This window comes from Cyprinus carpio, chromosome A5 (assembly GCF_018340385.1).
Source record: "Cyprinus carpio isolate SPL01 chromosome A5, ASM1834038v1, whole genome shotgun sequence".
NCBI lineage: Eukaryota > Metazoa > Chordata > Actinopteri > Cypriniformes > Cyprinidae > Cyprinus > Cyprinus carpio.
The window spans coordinates 13,084,668-13,105,776 of record NC_056576.1 but is presented as its reverse complement, the minus strand read 5'-3'; the positions used below and the strand labels follow the sequence as shown (position 1 = coordinate 13,105,776).

Below are 21,109 nucleotides of genomic sequence, written 5' to 3'. Positions count from 1 at the left end.
GGTTGTTATGGAGGAGGTTGAAATGGTTTGTTTGGAATTCTTAATATGACTGCAGGACAATGCACAAACACACACACACTCTTTCAAGCAGATGTGTAAATGGCTTGCGAATTGATCTGTGTGTTCCCACATACATTATTCACCTCTCATTTTTCATCCCTGTGGGTGTTTGTGTCTGTCCACATGTGCATGTGTGTTTCTGTTTGATTGATGCCTCCTGAGGTTGGTGAGTTAGTCATGCAACTAATTAATGGATTAGCTTTTGGACTGAAGGCTGGACTGGTGTATACACATATGCGCATATACAAAGATGAGAGAAATGCCATTAAAGAATGCTGAAAGGAGGGGATGGAGAAGGAAGACAGGGTGGCGGGTATAACAAACTCTTGTACCATCAAGATTTCTTTTCCGGAGACATGTAGTGTTCTACATATGGCAGGGAAGCAAATAACTGGCAGAAGATTTACTGTATGGGCTGTGTGCGCATGTGTGCGCACGTGTGATAAAGTCTGTTGTAAATAGACTGTGTCGTATCTGATAAGCTCAATGAATAGAGTGCTATAAAACAGAGCAATAAATCTATCCAGAAATTTATAGACACGCACACACACACACACACACACACATATTGTCCCTCTTTCATTCTTTTTTTTTAGTTTATTTACTCTCTCGAGCTCAGGATCGTTTTTCAATGAGGGATCTGCCTATAATTGGAGCAGACATGGTTTTTTGATAAGGACAAACAACTGCAACAGTAAAGGAAGGAAAAAACGGAAGGATAGACAGATACAAGGTGTGTAAATAAAACACAGGGCTGATGTAAATAAAATAGGAGGGATGTCCAGTTGTAAAGTTTTATTGTGGGAGAGTTTGGACAGCAAATGGCCCTCCGAGGGCCTCCTGCTCCAGGGGCCGGTTGTTAGACTGCAGAGGTGCATAAAAACAGATGTGACTTAAGCATAAAAGAAAAGCAGCCGAGTGAGTATGATGCAGCAGGCAGGTGGATAGGTGACATATCAGCACGTATAAAACCAAGGCAGACCTTATCTCCGAGGTACCGTGGCGGCAGTGGGAGAACATCCATAAGGTTTCACGGCATAAGTCACGGCGGCGAAAAGGTAGAGTCAAAGACTATCGCGGAGGCATCAGCGCATGAGTCACAGCAGCAGCAGATGTGGCGACGAAACCCATCGCAAAGACCCTGCACAGGGGATTCACAGCAGATGTTTCTTTGTTTAGCAGTTTTCCTCGAGTTGTTAATATGCCAGAGCCGCAAGTGTGAAAATGTTTGTGGTGCGCGCAGATCAGTGGTGTCAATCAATCCGAAAATAATTAAACACACACACACAAAAAATCATTGCAAGTAAGTTTGCATTAAATTACAAAAATTCCCCCACAAGGTGTTATATTTGGAGGGTGTGGTATGTGTTTGTATGTGTGTGTTTTATGATGTGTGAACAAGACCAGCTGGTAAGGGTAAACAAAGATAAAAGCTCAGTTAAAGCCAGCAGTGCGCCCTTGAAATGTCTCCCCGTTGAGCCTGACTGAGAAGAAGAGAGAGAATTGAATGTTACACTTCATGAAGAAAATAATTTATCTACTTGTTTTTTTTATTTACAATTCTATTTTTGGACTTTCAAATACGAGTAATGATAAATAACAGCTCAAGTAAACTAAAGAGATAACAAACGATCTGTTCATTTACTCTTGTGTCATTTTAAATTTTAAATAAACTCTTAAACAAACAACAGTGCTGGTTGAATTCTTCCATTCAGTCAGTTACAAAATGTTGTTCTGTTAGTCACACAAAGCTATTGTACAATTTAAAGCTTACACTATAGTGCACAAGCCTTATGGACCACCTTAAAAATACATTTATGATGTTTTTTTTTTTTTAAAGAAAAGTATATGGGTTTAAAAAAAAACATAAATGGTGACAGAATTAAAATTTTTAGATGAACTGTTCCTTTAAAGTGCCCCTATTATGCTATTTTTAAGGTTGCTAATATTGTTTGAGTCTTCTAAAACAGGTTTACATGCATGCAAGGTCAAAAAACATGTTAGTTTTCTCAAAAAATGTATTTAATTTTATCTCATTTCTAAATGATTCGTAAACGACTTATGCGAAGCATTTCAAAGAATCAGTCTCTCTAAACCCCTCCTTTCCATTGGCCCTCACTGCTGTGATTGGTCAGATGGCGCAGTCATTTGTGATTGGTCCAGAGCCGTAGAAAGATTGGCTTTGGATTGGTCTTCCGCGTACAGCGCATGTCGGAAACAAAACGCCAATTGTCATGACAGAATGACAGCCCTGGAGACTTGTCAATACATACAAAAGATGGTATCGATTGTACCTTACCAGTTTGAACCGGAGTCTGATGATGAAACGGTTAAACTGGCTGATCGACAAGAGACTGATTCGCAAGCACGACTGGACCAGGAAATTTCTCAGTGATAAGGATCAAGTGTTAACAAGTTTGTGGTAATTATAAGATGTGATAAAAACAAATTTACTATCACAGTGTAGGATACAGTGTCTTCTCGACATGATGTTAACCACACTGAAATTTTACTGTTTGTGGGGTGGCAAGTTGGTGACGCAGAACGTGGGCAGACATTAAGCAAATGTGTTTCTTCGTGACGTAGAGCCGTAACAGAATAAGATTCGAATTCCTGACGACTTGTTTAGGCAATTGCGAGCCAACTTTTTTTTTTTTTTTTTTTTTTTTTTTTTTTTTTTTTTTTTTTTTATCATGTACTGTCGGCTTCACAACTTTTTAGATAGTTTATGACACACTGCATGAAAGGTAATATTCGAAAAGGCTTTAAGTTTTAAACCCCACAAAAAAAAATGACCCAGAATAAAATACAAGTATATTTTTTTAACTACATTTTTAATTTAGCTTATTATGTTAGAATTTTGCAAACAATGTTTTCAAAAGCTTTTGAAACCAAAACAGTTGTTAAATCAGAGTCAATCTTTTTATCTGACAGCAAAAAGATTCTTGAAATTCGCAAAATCAGCTGAGAAAGTAACAATAACATTCTGCTTGAGCGTTGTTAATTTATGATACTTCTAAGACATTACACAAGCTTCAGTCTGGATCCAGCCCTTACAAAGACCTGAGATGACCAAACATGAGAAGAAATGATGCCAACCCCTCAGACAACATACAAAAATACCAAATTTTGCTATAAGTTTGATCACAGCATATAATCATTGCTGTTAATAGTGTTCACCGTCTGTTTGATCACGTTATTAACTAACTGCTTGATTTTACCGTACATTTCTGCCATATGGACATTAACTTGAGATAGTCACCACTGATAAGCTATTACTAAATATAATGTAAAAACATAAACATTGTGAAAAGTGCTATACAAATAAACTTGAATTGAATTGAACATTACAATGACAAAATGTATGGACTGCATGTAATCATTGCTTCTCTATAGATTTAGATGCAAGTAAGAAGTTTCTATTAGGGATACTGTGCTAGTACCCCAGTATACAATTTGAATTGCATGAGAAGAAACTCAATATTTAAAAAAAAAAAAAAAAAAAAAAAGTTTTTTTCCTTTAAAAATGTTGATCTCGCTAATAGTCATTGTATGCAATGATGAGATATTTGCATTGTAATTTTAAAAACAAAATAAAAAAATCTGCTTTTAGAAGCCTATTGTGGCTGAGGTTTGATGAAAATTTATATGTGAATGTCTAGTAACATATTATTTAAAAATATATGGCTGAGTCTTGGGAATAAGCCATCGATTCAAGTTTTAAATGGGGGTATAATTTCAAGCGCACAATCTGTCTTGTGGCGTGTAAAGTGAAACGAGGGATGTTTGTCAGAATTTGCCTTGGATCTATCGAGCATGTGTCATAATAAGGTGTCCTCGCTGACAGATGAAGATTTGAGGATGTGAGGGTGGTGGTGGTGGAGGGTGTCATGTATCCAAGGAGACAGCTGTGGGGCGAGATGGAACTGTAAATTTCCATAAGTGAAACAGATTGATTTTCTTAAAGTAATTTTGTAGTAAGAGGAATATTTAATAACAGTTTTATAGCTATAAGGTTTCCACCGGCTCTCTCAAGCACACACACATTACCTCACATTATTTTTTGATAACTTGATCCTCTCTTGGTTTTTGTATCGGTACGGAGAGAGCAGTGCATAATAAGAGTGAGAGAGGAAGGATTAGATAGTTCGAGAGAAAGGTGCAGAGCGCTTATAGAGTGAGGATAAATTATATAGCTATGTATTCAGGTGTCTTCAGTGCAATCAGTGTCATACACACATTTAAATAAGTGTGTGTATGTTTGCCTCTTTCAGTCAAAGGTTTCTGCACTGGATTATGAGGGCCAAGCTCTGTTGCCATGGAGACCAGCCAGGTTAATGGTCCTTTGCTGTGTTTGTTCATGAGTGCGTGTATGTGTATGCTTATGTGTGTTTGTCAGATGTAAAAGGTGGGTTTTCTCTGTTTATGTCTGTTTGTATGTTTGCAGCAGTTTTACTGTTGCTCTGTTCGTGAAACTGCATCTCAAAAAGACAGGGTTGAAGAAACAATTGTGACACTGACACCCACACACAAACACACACTTCACATTAGTGCTGCACCAAGACGGATTATAGTTTTGTCTCAGTAGTTCTCATTGTTGTAAAGTTCATTATGTATGTGTGTATGATTGTGCAAAATATGAGAAATGCAAAATATATTTTTACCCAAATTTGTGGTTGATGTAAAAAATCACAATAGAAATCTAACCCTTTAAAAGCTCTTTTCATAGAAATCGGATGTGTTGAAGATCTCTTTCCTTTCAGTAGTGCGTGTCGGATGGCCTAACATACAGCAGCTCTGTGCGGATGTAATGATAGCAGAGCCAGCTGTATGCATTCATGCATAAAAATGAGCAGTTTAATTATTTTGGAGGGGGGTGAGTTTACTTAATCTTGACTAACGATAGTCTGAAATGCATAATCGATAAATAATTAGCCATAGTGTCAGACTTATGTTCCCGTTTTGTTATTGTTTTCTGTCTATGTGATACCCAAAACCTACGTCCTGACTCTCTGTGGTCATTAAAAATACCATGGCACTTCTTGTAAAGAGTTTGTAACCCTGATGTCCTGGCAAAATTCCTCCACTGGCCCTTATCAATCATGGCCTGGCCTACAGTTGTCTCTCTCTCTTCTCCACCTGGCCTCCTAATAACAATACACAATAAATTTCTAAATAAACCCAACAATCTCCTATACACACATGAATGTAAAGAGCTTTGGGTGTACAACAATACACAATAAAGTGCTATATAAATGCATCATTCATTCATTCATTCATGTGTTAGTTCACCCTCGTGTTTCCTTATGCCCTTATTTGGTTATGTTCCTGTCCTCATTGTTTCATTATTAGTTCATTACCCCGTGTTGGATTAAAAAAGACTGTTTACTTTGAGTTCAGCTCAGGTCTCCTTGTTCTTCGTTTCACCATAGAAGGCAACTGTGACACATAGGGGGTTAATTTTCATAGTCTGTCTTAAATAATTCCATTTGGTTTTGATCTACTTGTAAAACATTACTACTGTTCTAATCTCAGGACTACAGATGATAACAGTATGTGCATTATTATTCTTACAAAAATGCTGTAGGCTTCATCAAAATCTGTTTCAAACCATGTGCACAAACTCTCTTTTATTGTTCTTGTATAATAGTCAATGGAATAATAAATTGGTAATAACTGAAGCTGCATTGTTGTTGTTTTCATGGAATATCTAACCAGCATTCCATTTTTTCATGAAGTGGACTTATTTTAATTTAAACTGTATACTTTTTTCTAAATTATTAGCCATCCAACTTTCATACTCTATATTATGATTTCTAAATATATCTTCTATATATATATTCACATATAAAATCATTGAAATAACCTTTTGTGTAATCAAAATTTATAATGTCCACAGATAGATAGATGGGTAGACGGTACATAGATGGATGTGTGTATTTGTGCATGCTGGTGTATCAGAGGGAAATGTCTCTGTGTTTTATTCGCCGCTGGATCAATGAAGGATGGTGCTTTGATTACATTATCTTCAGAGGTCTATTACCATTCAAACCACTGTGCATTTACACTGTCTAAAACATCATACATTCTCATAGATCAGACAGCCTAATTTAATCTGCAAATCCAATCTAAATCAATGCTGTTCACTCTCAACTCCACAGCCAAGTGAAATACAGTGTATTTCTAAGTGCATTAGATAATGGATAAGTGATTTCAGGAAGAGAGAGGAGTTTGCTGGGTGAACTTAAATCAAGTGCACAGTTTTGGGAGGTTTGTGTGAGTGTGTGTGTGTGTGTGTGGGTTCCCAAAGTTCTACCACCATGCTTCTTGTGGCTTTTGCCCACAATCATATCAGCTGTGGCTTTGCATTAGAAAGTGCAAAATAGTTTTTAAAGAGTGTTAATTTGAGTGTATTTTATCTAGTTTCTAAGGTGATGGAGGGAGTAAAAGACCTCGTGTGTAATGCAATCCCAGAGCTTTAAGAGTGAGGTTTCCTGATTGAATTTGTTTGGCTGCTCTCTTTGTGGATGGGTCCATTCATTGATATTGAAATTTAGAGCTTTGTGTGTACATGTGTGTGTGTGTGTGTGTGTGTGTGTGTGTGTGTGTGTGTGTGTGTGTGTGTGTGTGTGTGTGTGTGTGTGTTTTGTGTGCATCTTTGCCAAATCTCCAAATAGAAAGTGTTCTTCTCAGATTAGGAAGTAATTTTGGCTCTCAGAAGAGATTGGGTGAAAGGCATGAAGTAAATTGACAGAAAGGGAAGGACAAAAATAATAAAGAGAGAATCTCTAGCTCACTAAAACAGATAGATAAACCCGATGAGAGCCTAATGGAATTAGAAGGGAAGGAACAGACGCTTTTGTATGTGTGTGTTATCCTTTTTTCCAGCAGGGTGAGTTCAGCAGTAGGTATAAGACCCTAAGCTTCGTTTTAAATGAAAGAGAAGAGAAAATGATGGGAAAACGCAATGTGTGCTGGTGCTACAACATCAGATGGAGTTTCTGTGATCTCGCACTGTCTCTGTGGAGTCAGATGCAGACACTTGTGGACACTTATTGTAATGCTTTTACGAACCATTCAGCTTGTTGTAATTCAAGTAGTAGCTTTAAGCTTAAGTATCTAAGTAGAATGTGTTGTCAAAGATAATAAGACCACTGAAAAAAAGGTGAGAAAAGACGTTTAGTAACACCACTTGAAGCCTATGCGTATTATGCATTTTAACGATAATTATCTCTGAATTCTTTATTTATCTTAATATATTTGTCTTAACATGCTTATACTGCTATAATGTAGTTCTTGTGGTATATACTGTGTATAATTTAGTACTTGCAACTTTCAGCAAATATTAGTTATAAATTCCATTTTCAATAACAAATTTTTCAGCTTTTGTTTCCTATGAATAAAAGAAAGTATTTGCTTGAGTAATTTTAATCATATTTAGTTATAGGCTTCAGTGGTGGAGTTATGTGCCCAGTGGGCTTATATTTGTGTAAAAATTGAGAAAATGAAATGAGTTTTTATTTTTTTTCCTGTTGTGGTTTAGAAAGGGTCCAAATGATGTAACATCCTTGGTATGACAATTTTATGGAATGATTGAACAATTAATTGATTATCAATTTAACACATTAGGTCAAACTTTGATATTGTTGTATGATTTTTATTGTTGGATAGACTTAAAAACCACAAGACGAGTGTGGTGGGACAGGCCAAAACCACAGGTTTTACACTCACAAGTTAAAACTAATTTATTTTCAAGCTTTGGTAATCTTTAGTCTATCTTTTTGTTTGATAATAGTTTATCTAGCATATTTAAGAAAAAGGTAAAGTAAAAAGGCACCAATTTGTCACCTATTCATTGCCGTTTTCAGCAGCTATTCATCAATCCATCTTTAAAGAGTTTAATGCAGTATAATGCACTTGATAACACATTAAATAACTCAGGAAATTGGTTGCTGATTATGTATTCTAATGCACTGTACTTTATATATATATATATTATACATGAGTCCATACAAATGATTCCAAGCTGTAAGACATTAAAATGCATAAAGAATAGCTTTATAATTCATTATACATATATGCTGTAAAGTGAAGTGTTACTAAAGGTTTTTTGAGTTTGACAAGAAAATAGAGTCTGTAGAAGAAACGGGAGAACAATTTTTAAAAGTATCCATTTCTTTCTCAGGAAATGGACACTTTGAAGACTATCATTAAATATTATAATTAAATCTCTTTTTCTCTTGCTCTTTCTCTCTTTTTCTTATCTTTTCCTTTAGATCTGCCTTCCAGCCCTGTGGCTCAGTTCACCTTTCGACCACTGCCCCCTCCGCCTCCCCCACCCCACGCTTGCACCTGCGCCCGTCCAGCACCAGCTCCTCTTCCAGAGGTGGTGCAGAGGAGCACGCTTCCCGCTCGATGCCAACCACTGGACTCCGGGAACAAAGCTGGACAGGATGACAATGGGCAGACGCACAATACCTGGGCACTGAACAGCAACATACCACTAGAGACCAGGTGAAAATACAAACACGTACAGTACATTTGTCTTTCCATAATAGTGGAGTCTTTCCATTCGACTTTTATTGTTTTATGCTGAGGTAATGATGTTTTATGTCCCTTAAAACTGTCACCTTTCTGCATTTTAACATTTTCACTAAGACATTTAGTGTTTTGTGAGGTCAATTCCTCAGTTCTTTATCCACACATCCACTTTGTAAGCAAAATTTGTCCCACACCAGACTTTGTTTTTTTAATCTCAAGCAACCAAGTTAAGCAAGTTTCCAAAGAAACACCCAATTGATTTTTAAAGTTAAGCTTGATAATAAAATAGACAAAGGAATGACTAAATCTTCAAGAGAAAGAGAATATGCATGTTTGTCTGAACGACAGATGGAGAGATATTATGATGATGATGATGATGATGATGATGATGATGGAGATGAAGATTGAGGGTTGACCTACTCTTCTGAAAGAGAGAAATGGGAGGGTAAATAAATGATGAAGGATAGACGTGTCTGCTTTGAGGGAAGAAATGAAGATGTCTTCCTGCAGTGATTGTCTTACACGCACACAAACCCCAAAAATATTGATGAAAATGAAAGCTGCGTGCGCATGCATACATATGAGCGTGTGTATGTCGGCTTTTCTAGATTTCCAGCAAGGTGAATTTGGCCGTAGCGGTCAAACTTATTTTGACTGAGAAGTTGAACAAACAACCGTAGCTGTGTCACATATCCGCTCTGATGCTGACAGCTGTTATTTACCTGGAGAGATGTTTATTGTTTTATGAAGATTTGCCATGCTGGTCAAGCATGTAGTGTTCTTTTCATATTGTGATTAAATAAAGCCACAATTATCCAAATCCAGCTGTCTCTTAACAACACCTATTAACAGGTTTCAAGTGTTCTGAACTATAAGCACTGCAGCACCTTTTCAAAACTCACCGCAAGCTGCAGGCAGCAGGCTGCAGGCAGCAATGTTTATGCTGGGTAATTTAGCACTTATGTATTTTTCCTGCAGCTCCAGTCCTGTTTTTCAAACATCACTTAATGCTGTTTAAAGGAAAATGAAGCGTCTGAATGAAGCCAGCAGTAGGAGTGTAGAAATGTAACCTCACTTGCTTACAGAGTTGACATGGCCACACACTTTGGATTGAAACAGGGCACGGAGTGAATGTCACCCATTCAGATGTTTTCTTTGAGATTTGGGGGTTAAAAAAAAAAGCAGATTTACCAGTTTTGTAGAGTGGTTCGAAAAATCCTGCCAACTGCCGCAGGAAAGTCCTCAGGTTAAAGGGTTGCCTGAGAGATTCTGATCAGTTTAAATAGCGGCTCTAGCGGAGCGCCTGATGAAACTGGCGTTATATCGAGAACATGTCATCTACATGGTGAGGTCTATACCTGCTGACATGTTGCTCTCTCCCAAATGAACTTTCTCAATTAAATCTGAATCAATAGACCAACACTAACGCACAGAGATGAATCACTCCCATCATCATATTATTCCGAACACTCACTGATTCAGTCGCCATACACTGTATTTGTAATGATAATGTAGTGTAGTAAAATAATGTAGTAAAAAAATATTGTTATATATGCCTTATACCTACAACTTTGTTTTGGATCTGCACACCTTTTTGACATTTTTCACTTAAAAAATATATTGAAATGTATATATATTTAATATATAAATATGTTTAAGATAACATATGTGACCCTGGACCACAAAACTAGTCTTAAGTCGCTGGGTTATATTTGTAGCAATAGCGAAAAAACACTGTATGGGTCAAAATTATCGATTTTTCTTTTATGCCAAAAAACATTAGGATATAAAGATCATGTTCCATGAAGATATTTTGTAAATTTCCTACCGTAAATATGTCAAAATGTAATTTTTGATTAGTAATTTGCATTGATAAGAATTCATTTGGACAACTTCAAAGGCGATTTTCTCAGTATATTGATTTTTTTGCACCCTCAGATTCCAGATTTTCAAATAATTGTATCTCGGCCAAATATTGTCAGATCCTAATAAACCATACATCAATGGAAAGCTTAATTATTTAGCTTTCAGATGGTGTATACATCTCAATTTCAAAAAATTGACACTGGAGTTTTGTGGTCCAGGGTCACATATATTAAACTATTAAATAATTAAATGTTTTCATTCATAATATAAGAATCTATATTCAAATATTTATGTTTATCAAGTCAGGTTGAGGCTTCCATACAATGGAAATGCATGGTGATCACTGGCTGGCGCAAAAAGTTTTTTTTTTTTTTTTTTTTTTTTTTTTTTTTTATGTCTTATCTTGCATTAGCCACCTAGTGACTACAGTGTTATTTCAGTCTGAGATTTTGACAATCTGACAGTTTTCTGTGCTATGCCATGTTTCACAGTTTTTAAAGGGGTAATTTGATGTGATTTCAAGTTTTCCTTTCTCTTTGGAGTGTTACAAGCTCTTGGTGCATAAAGAATATCTGTAAACTTGCAAAGACTATAAAAGTTAAGACTCCTCCACGCCCTCCTAGAAATCTAGAAACTAGAAATCAGTGGTTAAGCTGTATTTACAGCACTGTTCCAGAACAGTTTAACCCAAATATTTGAGTGTGTACAGGACATTTTATGTAGGACTGTTTCCTGATCCTGGGAGAGTACGTTAGACTACAATGCTGGCTGTTCTGACTCACAGTCTGTAAGTACTTTTACATATGTAAAGGATTTGCCACTCATGATTCAAGCGCGAGTTTTAAGGAGTGTATAGTAGCGCTTGTCGTTTCTCCAATCACAAATGCAGACATGGTTTTATGTTTAAGTGGCGCGATGCAACGCAGCACATAAAAACACAATATAAGTCATTATAATCCATAATTATGTCCCCACTGGATGCAACAAATGCCTCGTTTATAATGGGTTTTATTGTTTATGTCTTGTAGCGCCGGTGTTCTGACCGGGAAACGCATCACAGGATGGTAAGGGCGTAACATTTCCATCACACGCTTTTGGCATTCAGCCAATCAAAACGCACTTGATAGCTGGCTTTTCAGACCGATGAGCTTTTTAAAAAAACAATGTGTTTCAGAAAGGCGGGGCATAGAGGAGAAACAATAATGTACAGTATGTGGAAAATAATGTGTTTTTCGAACCTTAAACCGCATAAACAAATTTCATTACACCAAATACACAAAATAATGTTCTTTTTAGCAACATCATATGACCCCTTTAAAAACAAGTACCATACTGGCCATGTAAATTCAAGGCTCTGAGATTTCAGTGAGAAAAGCAGCCAGTGCAAGTCTGAATTGTATAACTGTGATCCTCCATCTTCACACCTGCTCTTTTCTTTCTCTCTCTTCTCTTTGTTTTCTGAGTGTTAATTGTTATTTATTTATTACAGTAAATAAAGACAGGATTAGTTCTGCGTGTCTAAGTGTGAAATTAACTTTCTCTTTTTAATGGCTGAGGTAAACTGTAATTTTTCTCTCAGTCTCAAGCCTCATTTTACCATTGCATGCTCATTTAAACGCTCCTTTCAGGGCTTTGTACGGCATCCCTGTAAGACACTATAAATAAATAACCAGAACTTGCTTGTGTGTTTCTGGGTGTATTCTCATTGAATCGACTCGTCTTTAGTACTTGACATATATTTGACCCTGAAACAGTATCTGCACTTTGCGTTTTCTTTCTTTCTTTTTTTATTTCGACATATGTATCCTGTAGCTGACTGCTTTGGTTATTTAGCATCTTTGGCTGAAAATATTTTTTATCATCACTGTAAATTTAATGTATTCATTTCATGAAATGAATTAGTTAAAATAATGTTTAAAAATGTTTACTGATTGGACACTGACAAATTGGATTTTGCTAAAAAAATTGATATGGGGAAAAAAAACAGACAATATATTGACATCTAATGGCACTACTTGCAATGCAACAAAAAAAAAATTCATTATGATATATCCATTAAATTACAATAGATCAAATTAATTATCCAATCTGTACATAATGTATTCAGTTTGATTAAAACTGTTCGTCTGATATCAGCCATAATTGTATTTTTATGTACAGTGCTTTTGTCTCCTCTTGCAAGCACGGTTTTGCTAACTTTGTTTGGCCCAAATGCCCCCGGAAATATAGTAAAACCTGAAACGACCTATTTTGTGGGGACCTTTGGGAAGACACCACAATGAAAACAACACCATAAATGGACTAAACAGTGTTTCAATAAAAATTTTAAAATGCCAAAAGCTGTGTGTTGGGGGTACGGTTTTGTTTTGGGTGTACTAATTAGCTTAATTTAAAGAACAACAGATGGGTAGTGCCCACTGTAATATAAACAGACATGTGTGTGTGTGTGTGTGTGTGTGTGTGTTTGTGTGTGTGTATCAGCATTTCTCTCGTCCACTGGTTCAGTGTCACCATAATCTTCAATCCATATAGATTTCATCATGCCTTTTTTGTCTCATCAGCATATGAACTTGTAAATGTGTTTAGACTGATCTACCTTTCAATGATTTTGTTCCTTTTTATTGATTGACCCTTTGTGTCTTTGGAAGAGTTGGACACATTTACCCTGGTCCAGGTTTAGCTGATGTTGCAAAGAGATCAATTTGATTCAGTTGAGAATCATGTGTATCTTGGGAATTTGAAGATGTCTTCTGTTGCTTTTGGGCTTTTAACCTAAAAGCTGTAACCAATTTCCACATGGCTATCTGTCAATCTGTCTGTCATCGTGATGACATGACTAAACGGCCATGTTTCTGTGCCTGTGTGCCTCACAGACTAACTGGTCTAGCTGCATGTCTGGATAAAAAAGGGAACTTTTGATTTTAAAATCAAATAACTACAAGGGCTTTAAGAACTGGGGTAGCTGACATGACATGTAGCAGTGACAGCAGTGTCCTGAATTCTGACATGATATACTTTATCGAAATCTTCTTTAAGCTACTTTTTCCCCCCCTAATTCTTATAAAATTGTCAAGTGTGCAGTTTTCATGACCACATATTAATTAAGAGACATTTAAAAATTTCTAAATTACACCAGTTTTCTCAGTGAACTTCAAAAAAGCTAAAAGATGGTTAAAAATGAAAGTACACCTAAAATATAAAAAAAATTGCCCATATACATTTATGTAAATTTCAACCTTAAATCTTAATAATAAAAAGTTGTTGTTGTTGTTATTATTATTTTTATTTTTATTATTATTAATTTTGTTTTTATTTGGTAACTGCCCACCATTGTAACATTACTTAGTGCACAACAGCACCTCTGAGTAAATTGTTTTTACGCAGGCACCTTTTAATTACTCTAAGAATGGACTCCTCTGTGTAATTAATATCATAATTAATCTAATGTTATCTATTAATAATGGCTCATTAATCTCTTGTGCTAAATATCTGTAATTAAATGCACGTGAGTGCAAATGACTCCAATTAGTAACCGAAGCAAGTGAGAGTGATCACACACTCTGATTGCACCTCTCTCTTTTTTTCTCACCATCTTGCTCTCTCTGTCTCTCTTTGACTCCGTCTTCCAGGTTTAATTTGAGATATTCATAAAGAAATTGATTGACAGATCAAATAGCACATAACGCGTTGATTCCTTTCCTTTACAGGCACTTCCTGTTCAAGCATAGTTCAGGTTCATCTGCCATTTTCAATGCGGCCAATCAGAATTACCCTCTGACGTCCAGCACTGTGTATTCGCCTCCTCCAAGGCCTCTACCCAGAACCACCCTCTCCAGACCGCTCTTCACATTCAGCAAACCCTACCGCTGCTGTAACTGGAAATGTACGGCTTTGAGCGCCAGCGCAATTACGCTGACTCTCGCTCTTCTGCTGACGTACATCATCGGTGAGTGTCTTATCTCTCCGCCTCTATGTCTCTCTCTCTCTCTTTCTCTCCCTATCTCTGTCCATGGCTGCTGTCATGCTGGTTGGGGTCATATGGAATTAACAGAACTCACACTGTGAAAAACTGTATTAGAGAGATGAATATTTATGAGGGATGAGGGAGAATGAGAGATGAAAGAGTAAATATCCCACAAGGCCATTCCGAGGTTAATGGTGTTAAAGTTTTGTTTAGCCAAGTCACCGTATGTGTGTGTGAAAGAGAGCGAGGTGCTTATGCACCTTAGAGTACTGACTTCATTTTCTCCGGCTTTCACCCTCTCACAGGCATTTCTCTTGAAAATCTCAGTAAAATATGATGTGTGTTTTACAGAAAAACATTAGGGTAAAAGGTTTCATCCATTAACGCTTGAAAGGCTGCAGTTAATAAAGTCTCTGGTCAGAAGTTCACACGGCAGCCTCTTAAACAGTAATCGTGTCTGGGAGTGTGTTTCTCGCTAATGAAATGAGGATCTCTGCAATTCCCAAACACGTTATAATGATTTCTTAAGAATCTGACATTTGTGATGTTCATTTCTGTTGTGGAGTGTGTATATCTGTTCCGAACACCATTTGGACCAATTTGGTTTCCATTTGGAATTATGGCTTTCCACAGAACAGATTTTTTTTGAATATACAATAACAGAGTGCAAGTGGACTTATTATTTTTATTATTATTATCAATGCTGAAAACAGTTGTACTACCTAATATTTTTGTGAAAACCATGAAACTTTATTTTTAGGATTCCTTGATAAATTAGAAAAAAAAAACATTTATTTGAATTTAAGAAATATTTTGTGGCATTATAACAGCTTTACTGTCCCTTCTAATTAGTTTCATGCATCCTTGTTGAAAAAAGCATCAATTTCTTAAAATATATTTTTTAAAATGGTGTATTATTATTATTATTAGCAGTTTTGAACATATAGCTGTACACAGCATTTTTTTAAGTAAATTTGGGTTTGACTACATTCTGCAGATGATGTTAATTTCTTAAAAGTGATTTTATATATATATATATATATATATATATATATATATATATATATATTATATATATATATATATATATATAATAGCAAATGAGTCATATGTTATTCACAGCTTTTCAATTTTTTTTTTCTGTCATGACAACTTTAGCCTCATGATGGCACATTTTAATATTTGGGTGAACTATTCCATTAATTATGCCAGAGAACCCGTTTGCTAGATGTGTGTGAGTGTGTGCGTGTTTGTGCTCTGGAGATGTGCCGTTAATGATCGTATGGTCATCTTTCACCCCATCGTTAGTGGCACCCTGTCTAAACAGATGCAATTCGTCTGCTTTGTCTCTTGACTTTCATTCTTATCTAACAATCTAAATGTGTTCTCAGTTCATTTTCTGGGCAAATGAAGGGAAGCTAAGGGATAAAGGGATTACAGATAAAGAGGAACATAAAGAACGAATGAATCTGGATTATTTTCACATGCTGAACAAAAACTTTTGTCCTGTCGAGTGAAAGCATCACTGACGAGAAGAAAAAGATCCATAAAACATGGTAACTGAAAACGTGACTGTGTTCTGTGCCTGTGCTGAAGTCTAATTTAATTGGCCAATAGGTGTATTGTAAATATCCTGTCTGAAATGTCCCATTGTCTTTTAGGTTAATGTTAGGGTTGGGATAAGGTTAGCATCAAGGCAATATAATTCTCCACTAAATCTTTAGATCGTAAGAACAGTAGTCACCCACTACGGCTTTCTACATTGATTGTTGGCTCAAATCTGTGGAATGGAATTGGAGCCAAAAAAAGCATAACTTTGATTTTATTATTTTATTTGATTAAAATATACTTTTTTATCCGTTTTTGTGGTAGTGCTTGTATTTAACCTGGAATACTCCTTTAAATATGTTACAAATTGTATTGTTGGAGCTGAGACTAATACACTTTGTTGGTAACCAAAAGCATTATAAAATTTGTCAAAATATATATTTAAAAAAATTAAACAGGAAGTGAGATGTGTGTTATTTTATGGATGATGGACTTTAAAGGAAGTTTAATGGAGTTAAATCATTAGAGCTTTCAACTGTATTCTGTTGGTGTGAATTATTTTAAGGTATGAGTATATGATTATCATTAGAGAAAGAATAAGTGACTGTATCGAGTTTAGATTAAGGTAAGATGTTTTAATAGAGTGTTGATCTTAAGAGAAGGGTTTTAATTTGTCTGTGTGTATGTTTAATTGAATGAATTTAATGAGGCTGTATCGTCTGGCCCCACCACAATTTATACTTTAACAAGCACACACAAGCTACCAGATTTGCATCACACTGTGAAGACATTAAGTAGGGTGTGAATGTGTGTGTGTGTTTGTGTGTGTTTTATTGTTATGTCCTAATTGAGTCAAGAACCCTGCAGGGACAGAGAGAGAGAGGCAATCGATAATTGTTGATGAAAATGTATCAAAGGCATTGAGTGAATCTCTCTCTATTTGTGTGTGTGTGTGTGTGTGTGTGTGTGTGTGTGTGTGTGTGTGTGTGTGTGTGTGGCTTTTAGACTTTTAGACGTCATGATGCATTGCCCCATAATAACAGTGTGGTGCACAAAACATTTTATTTTGTGTGAGTTTTTTGGGTGTGTGTCAAAGGTAGCTGTCTGTGGGTGTGCGCTGCTCACTTTGGAGGGATAAATGGGAGGTGTTTTTGTATGAGTGCAGTGACCCAGATAGCTGATGGTATCCAGGGAACTCAGTAAGATGGTTTCAGCGAGAAGAACCTTCATCTATCCAAACTAAGAATGTCAGCAGAAAAGGTAAAATGTACAGCCACATCACCCAGGTTTTAATTATCCTGATTTATTGTGCTCAGGTGGCTTCAAAATCAGTCCGAAATGAAAGATAATATTGAAGTTGACAATATTAGTGAAATTTGTGTGTGTGTGTGAGTCATAATTTAGTTTTAATTATAAGGAACCATTTTAAGCAGCCTTTTAGCAAAGACTACATTACACTGTGACATGAAAGAGTGACACCAGCAGATCTTGTTGTTGTAATGATTTTCATTTGTCATATTACTGTATATATGCACTAATAGGCATTGCTGAATAAAGGTGGGTGGTTATATACAGTATTAATGTTTCTGCCATCACATCCAAGGATTTCAGGATGAGCCATTTTTACAGCTGAATTACAATATCTGGTATTTTCGAAGGAAGTTTTTTGAGGAAGTTTTGAGTTCTAGAAGTTTCTGTATTATTTTATCTTAGTACATTGAGCTCTTATTTCAAATTATATAAAAAAAAAAGATCTCTTTTGATATGATTCCTTTAAACCTACTTTACCAAATAAACAATAGAGAAAAATAAAGTGAACTCCCCTCCACTGATTCTCCACAGGCTCTCTTGAGCTGTGATTGGCTAGAGGAACATAAAGAATCCGTGGCATCAAACTTTAAAAATCCCCTGGTTTATGTGACTAAATTACCGGCTTTAGAGATAAACTGGACAACCTCATTTATTCCAGAAATTCTTTTTAATGGAGGTGGATTTGCTGAATCTAATAGTGATAAAAAATCCACTGGTTAATGATGGAGCAATGCAGGACTGGACTAGATGGAGCGGCGCAGGATGTGGCAATTCAGACTGAGGTGAGGCATGATTTTGGAGGGCGTGGCAAGCTTAGACTGGGCGTGGCATTATAGGAGAAGGCGGGGCAGGACACACACAACATAAAAAGCAAAAAAGAGCCATGCAGCAGGAAGCAGTTGACATATGTGTTTGAGTGTTTTCTCTGGTGGATCTAGCAGCATCTGCTATATTATTCATTTTCACTTTATAACGCATCCTGTTCCTGATATTTCCTTCTACCCGACACGCTTAATACAGCAACCACATATGTGATCTATATGTGCACACGCATATACATATACATTTTTACTAGAGCCATCAGTCTCAATTGAATGGTTCAGTGCTGTTCAATGTCTTTCATCTTTCACAATAATGTAATGTCATTTAATCATCATCCTCTGTGGAATTTTCACAGCAAATATAGATATATACAATTAAGTTGATTAATTAGTAACAGTCCTACTGTAGTTTACACTCACACACACACACACACACACACACACACACACAGACTCAGAAAAGATTTTTGCAATTTTACTAATTTGAATTTGTGAAAAGGGCTTCATAGCTTCAAAAGCAGTTGAAAATAGATGCATGTTTATAGATCATAATTTGTCTTTTATGATCAAAACACTAGATCAATGAAAAAAACTCTCTAGAAAACGCAAGCCCCCACTTAGCAGAGTGTCTTTCTGCCGTTCCCTTATAAGGGAAAATAAATCAAACAGTTGCTTTTTGTGTATCTGTGTGTGTTTGCATGTTTGTTTCCAGAAGACGAAGACACACCCTTAGGCTAAGCAGTAGGGGTTTTTAACTGATGGATAGGAAGATTTTGTTCAGAGAACCCATATACCCTTGCATTTGTATATGTGATTGTCTTTGTGAGTGAAATGCCAGTGGTCACAGAGAGCTATCCAGATAAACTGCAGCTTCTAAAGTTTGTACTTAAGACAATTAAACAGGTTGAGAGGTGAAGCTGTTTTAAGCTCCTTTGGTTACAGCTCATTTAGAGTGATTGGATGACTTTATTAACGTGTTAGTCTGTGTGAGAAATCCCCCTGTGAGGGGTTTCATCAGACAAAGCTTTATCCCTGCTTCACATGCATTGGGTTATGAAGCAGGGATAAAGCTTTTTTTTTTCCTGCATTGGGTTCTTTCTCCATATTCAATGTCAAATATTATCTGCCTTTTAGTAGGGATGCACAATATATGAATAACAAAAATAACAAAATAATGGATAAAAAGAAAAATTATTGTATTGCATAGCTCAGAGCATTTAATCTGGAAAAATTAGATGAAAATGTTTGATTTCATATTGAAATCTTTGACTTTCCATTGCAGACTCACCTCCAATGAGATGTTGTTGAGATCTCTAGAGAAGATACGTATGCGATTACTAGGGTACTTTTTACTTTCTCTCAGAAGAAAAATCTCTGTCCTTTTGCTTTCCATTTAATCTAATTGCTTACTTGGAGAAACAGTTGAGATTTGCATTTATTCATTTAGTAGACGCTTTTATCCAAAGCGATTCACAAATGGGGAATACTTAAACAAAAGCAATTCATCCTAGCAGTACAGTAATTGAAAAGTGCCACAATAAAAAGTTTCAAAATTGCTCAGAAGAGTACAAAGTACAAGCTATTACAGAGATATAAGTGAGAGGGTAGAGAATGGAGAAGTTTTTTTTTCACTAACAGTTGTGAGTTGTCTACTTGTTTTTTTTTTTTTTTTTAAGGTAGAGAGGGATTCAGCTCTTCTGATGAAGTCAGATGGAGAAGATTATTCCACCATCAAAGTACATTGAATGTGATGGTTCGAGAGAGTCATTCTGCTGGTATTATGACTCTCTCTCATTGACTGTAGATTTCTGGAGGGAACATTGATTTACAGAAGTGAGTGGAGGTACAGTAGGAGGGTGCAGATCCAGTGAGTGCCTTGAACTTGATGCAGGCAGCAACTGACAGCTAGTGGAGTGAGACAAAGAGAGACATAACATGTGATCTCTTGGGTTTATTGAAAACCAGATGCACTACCGCATACTGAATCATTTGCAGAGGTTTGACTCTGGCTGAAAGAGCATTAGAGTAGTCCAGTTGAGTGTGCTTTGGCAAGGAGTTTGGCAAGAGATTTCAGTTGCAATTTTGTTGCTCAAGTTTTACTTGAGAGTGAAGAGTCTGCATAAATAAACGAAAAGAAAAAAAATCTAATCATAATTTATGGATTCTGTACATCAAGCTGGAATAGAAGGTGTTTTATTATCAAAATAATTACACACATCGTCTTTTGATGCACCTTTTGACAAGCATTTCATCACCATTTCGCATATTTTTCTCCTTTTATCTGCTGGTTTCTGCACGTTGTGTGTGGAAATGAATGAGTGTATGCGTTCGCAGATTAATTCCACTTCATTTGCATTCGTCAGTTCGCAGTCAGCTTTTATCAGCAGCAGTCACTTGTCATTTAGGCTCCTTTGAACCAGGGTGATGTACAGTGCTCTGGGTGCACAAACAGTCTTGCTGAAGAAACCCAGTTTAGGATCTTTCCTGCTTTGCTTCTCACCCTAGGTGTATATGTTTGTGTTTCTGACTCAGATAATTAAATACAAAGCTTTTACAGGACTGAAATCATCAACAATGTATTGATACTATTGTAATTTGGAGAACATCATCTGGGGCTGCGCAGAGACATTATTGTTGATGTGACAGGTGTTGACAAGTAATGTTGAAAAAAAAAGACCAATGATTTACTTAATTATTGTAGTGTTTATTTTTGTTTGTTTGTTTAATTAATCAACAAATAAATAATAATGAAACAACTCTACCACAAACAATGTACTACATTTACCATTACTGTAACTATTTTATATGCAGAAGATGCTCATAAACATCTGTTATGTGAAATAGCTTCAGGGCAGTACTAAATTAAAACCATCATGCAATTGTTATGTTCCCACTTATTTTCTTTTTTTTTATTATTGTTTGTAAAAATAGTTTATTCTATTTTGTGATTTCACTGAAACGGAGAGCATTTGAATAGAGAAATGAAGTATATATAAAT

At 36.1% G+C, this 21,109-nt stretch overlaps 1 protein-coding gene across 1 annotated transcript in view; it reads left to right on the top strand.

Annotated features, from left to right (window-relative positions):
* The window catches only part of LOC109102816 (teneurin-1-like), a 137,166-nt gene that overhangs the window by 56,315 nt on the left and 59,742 nt on the right, over positions 1-21,109 (top strand). The window contains 2 exon segments of the mRNA XM_042753939.1: positions 8,337-8,574; positions 14,175-14,413. Of these exon segments, the coding sequence (XP_042609873.1) occupies positions 8,337-8,574; positions 14,175-14,413 (477 nt within the window).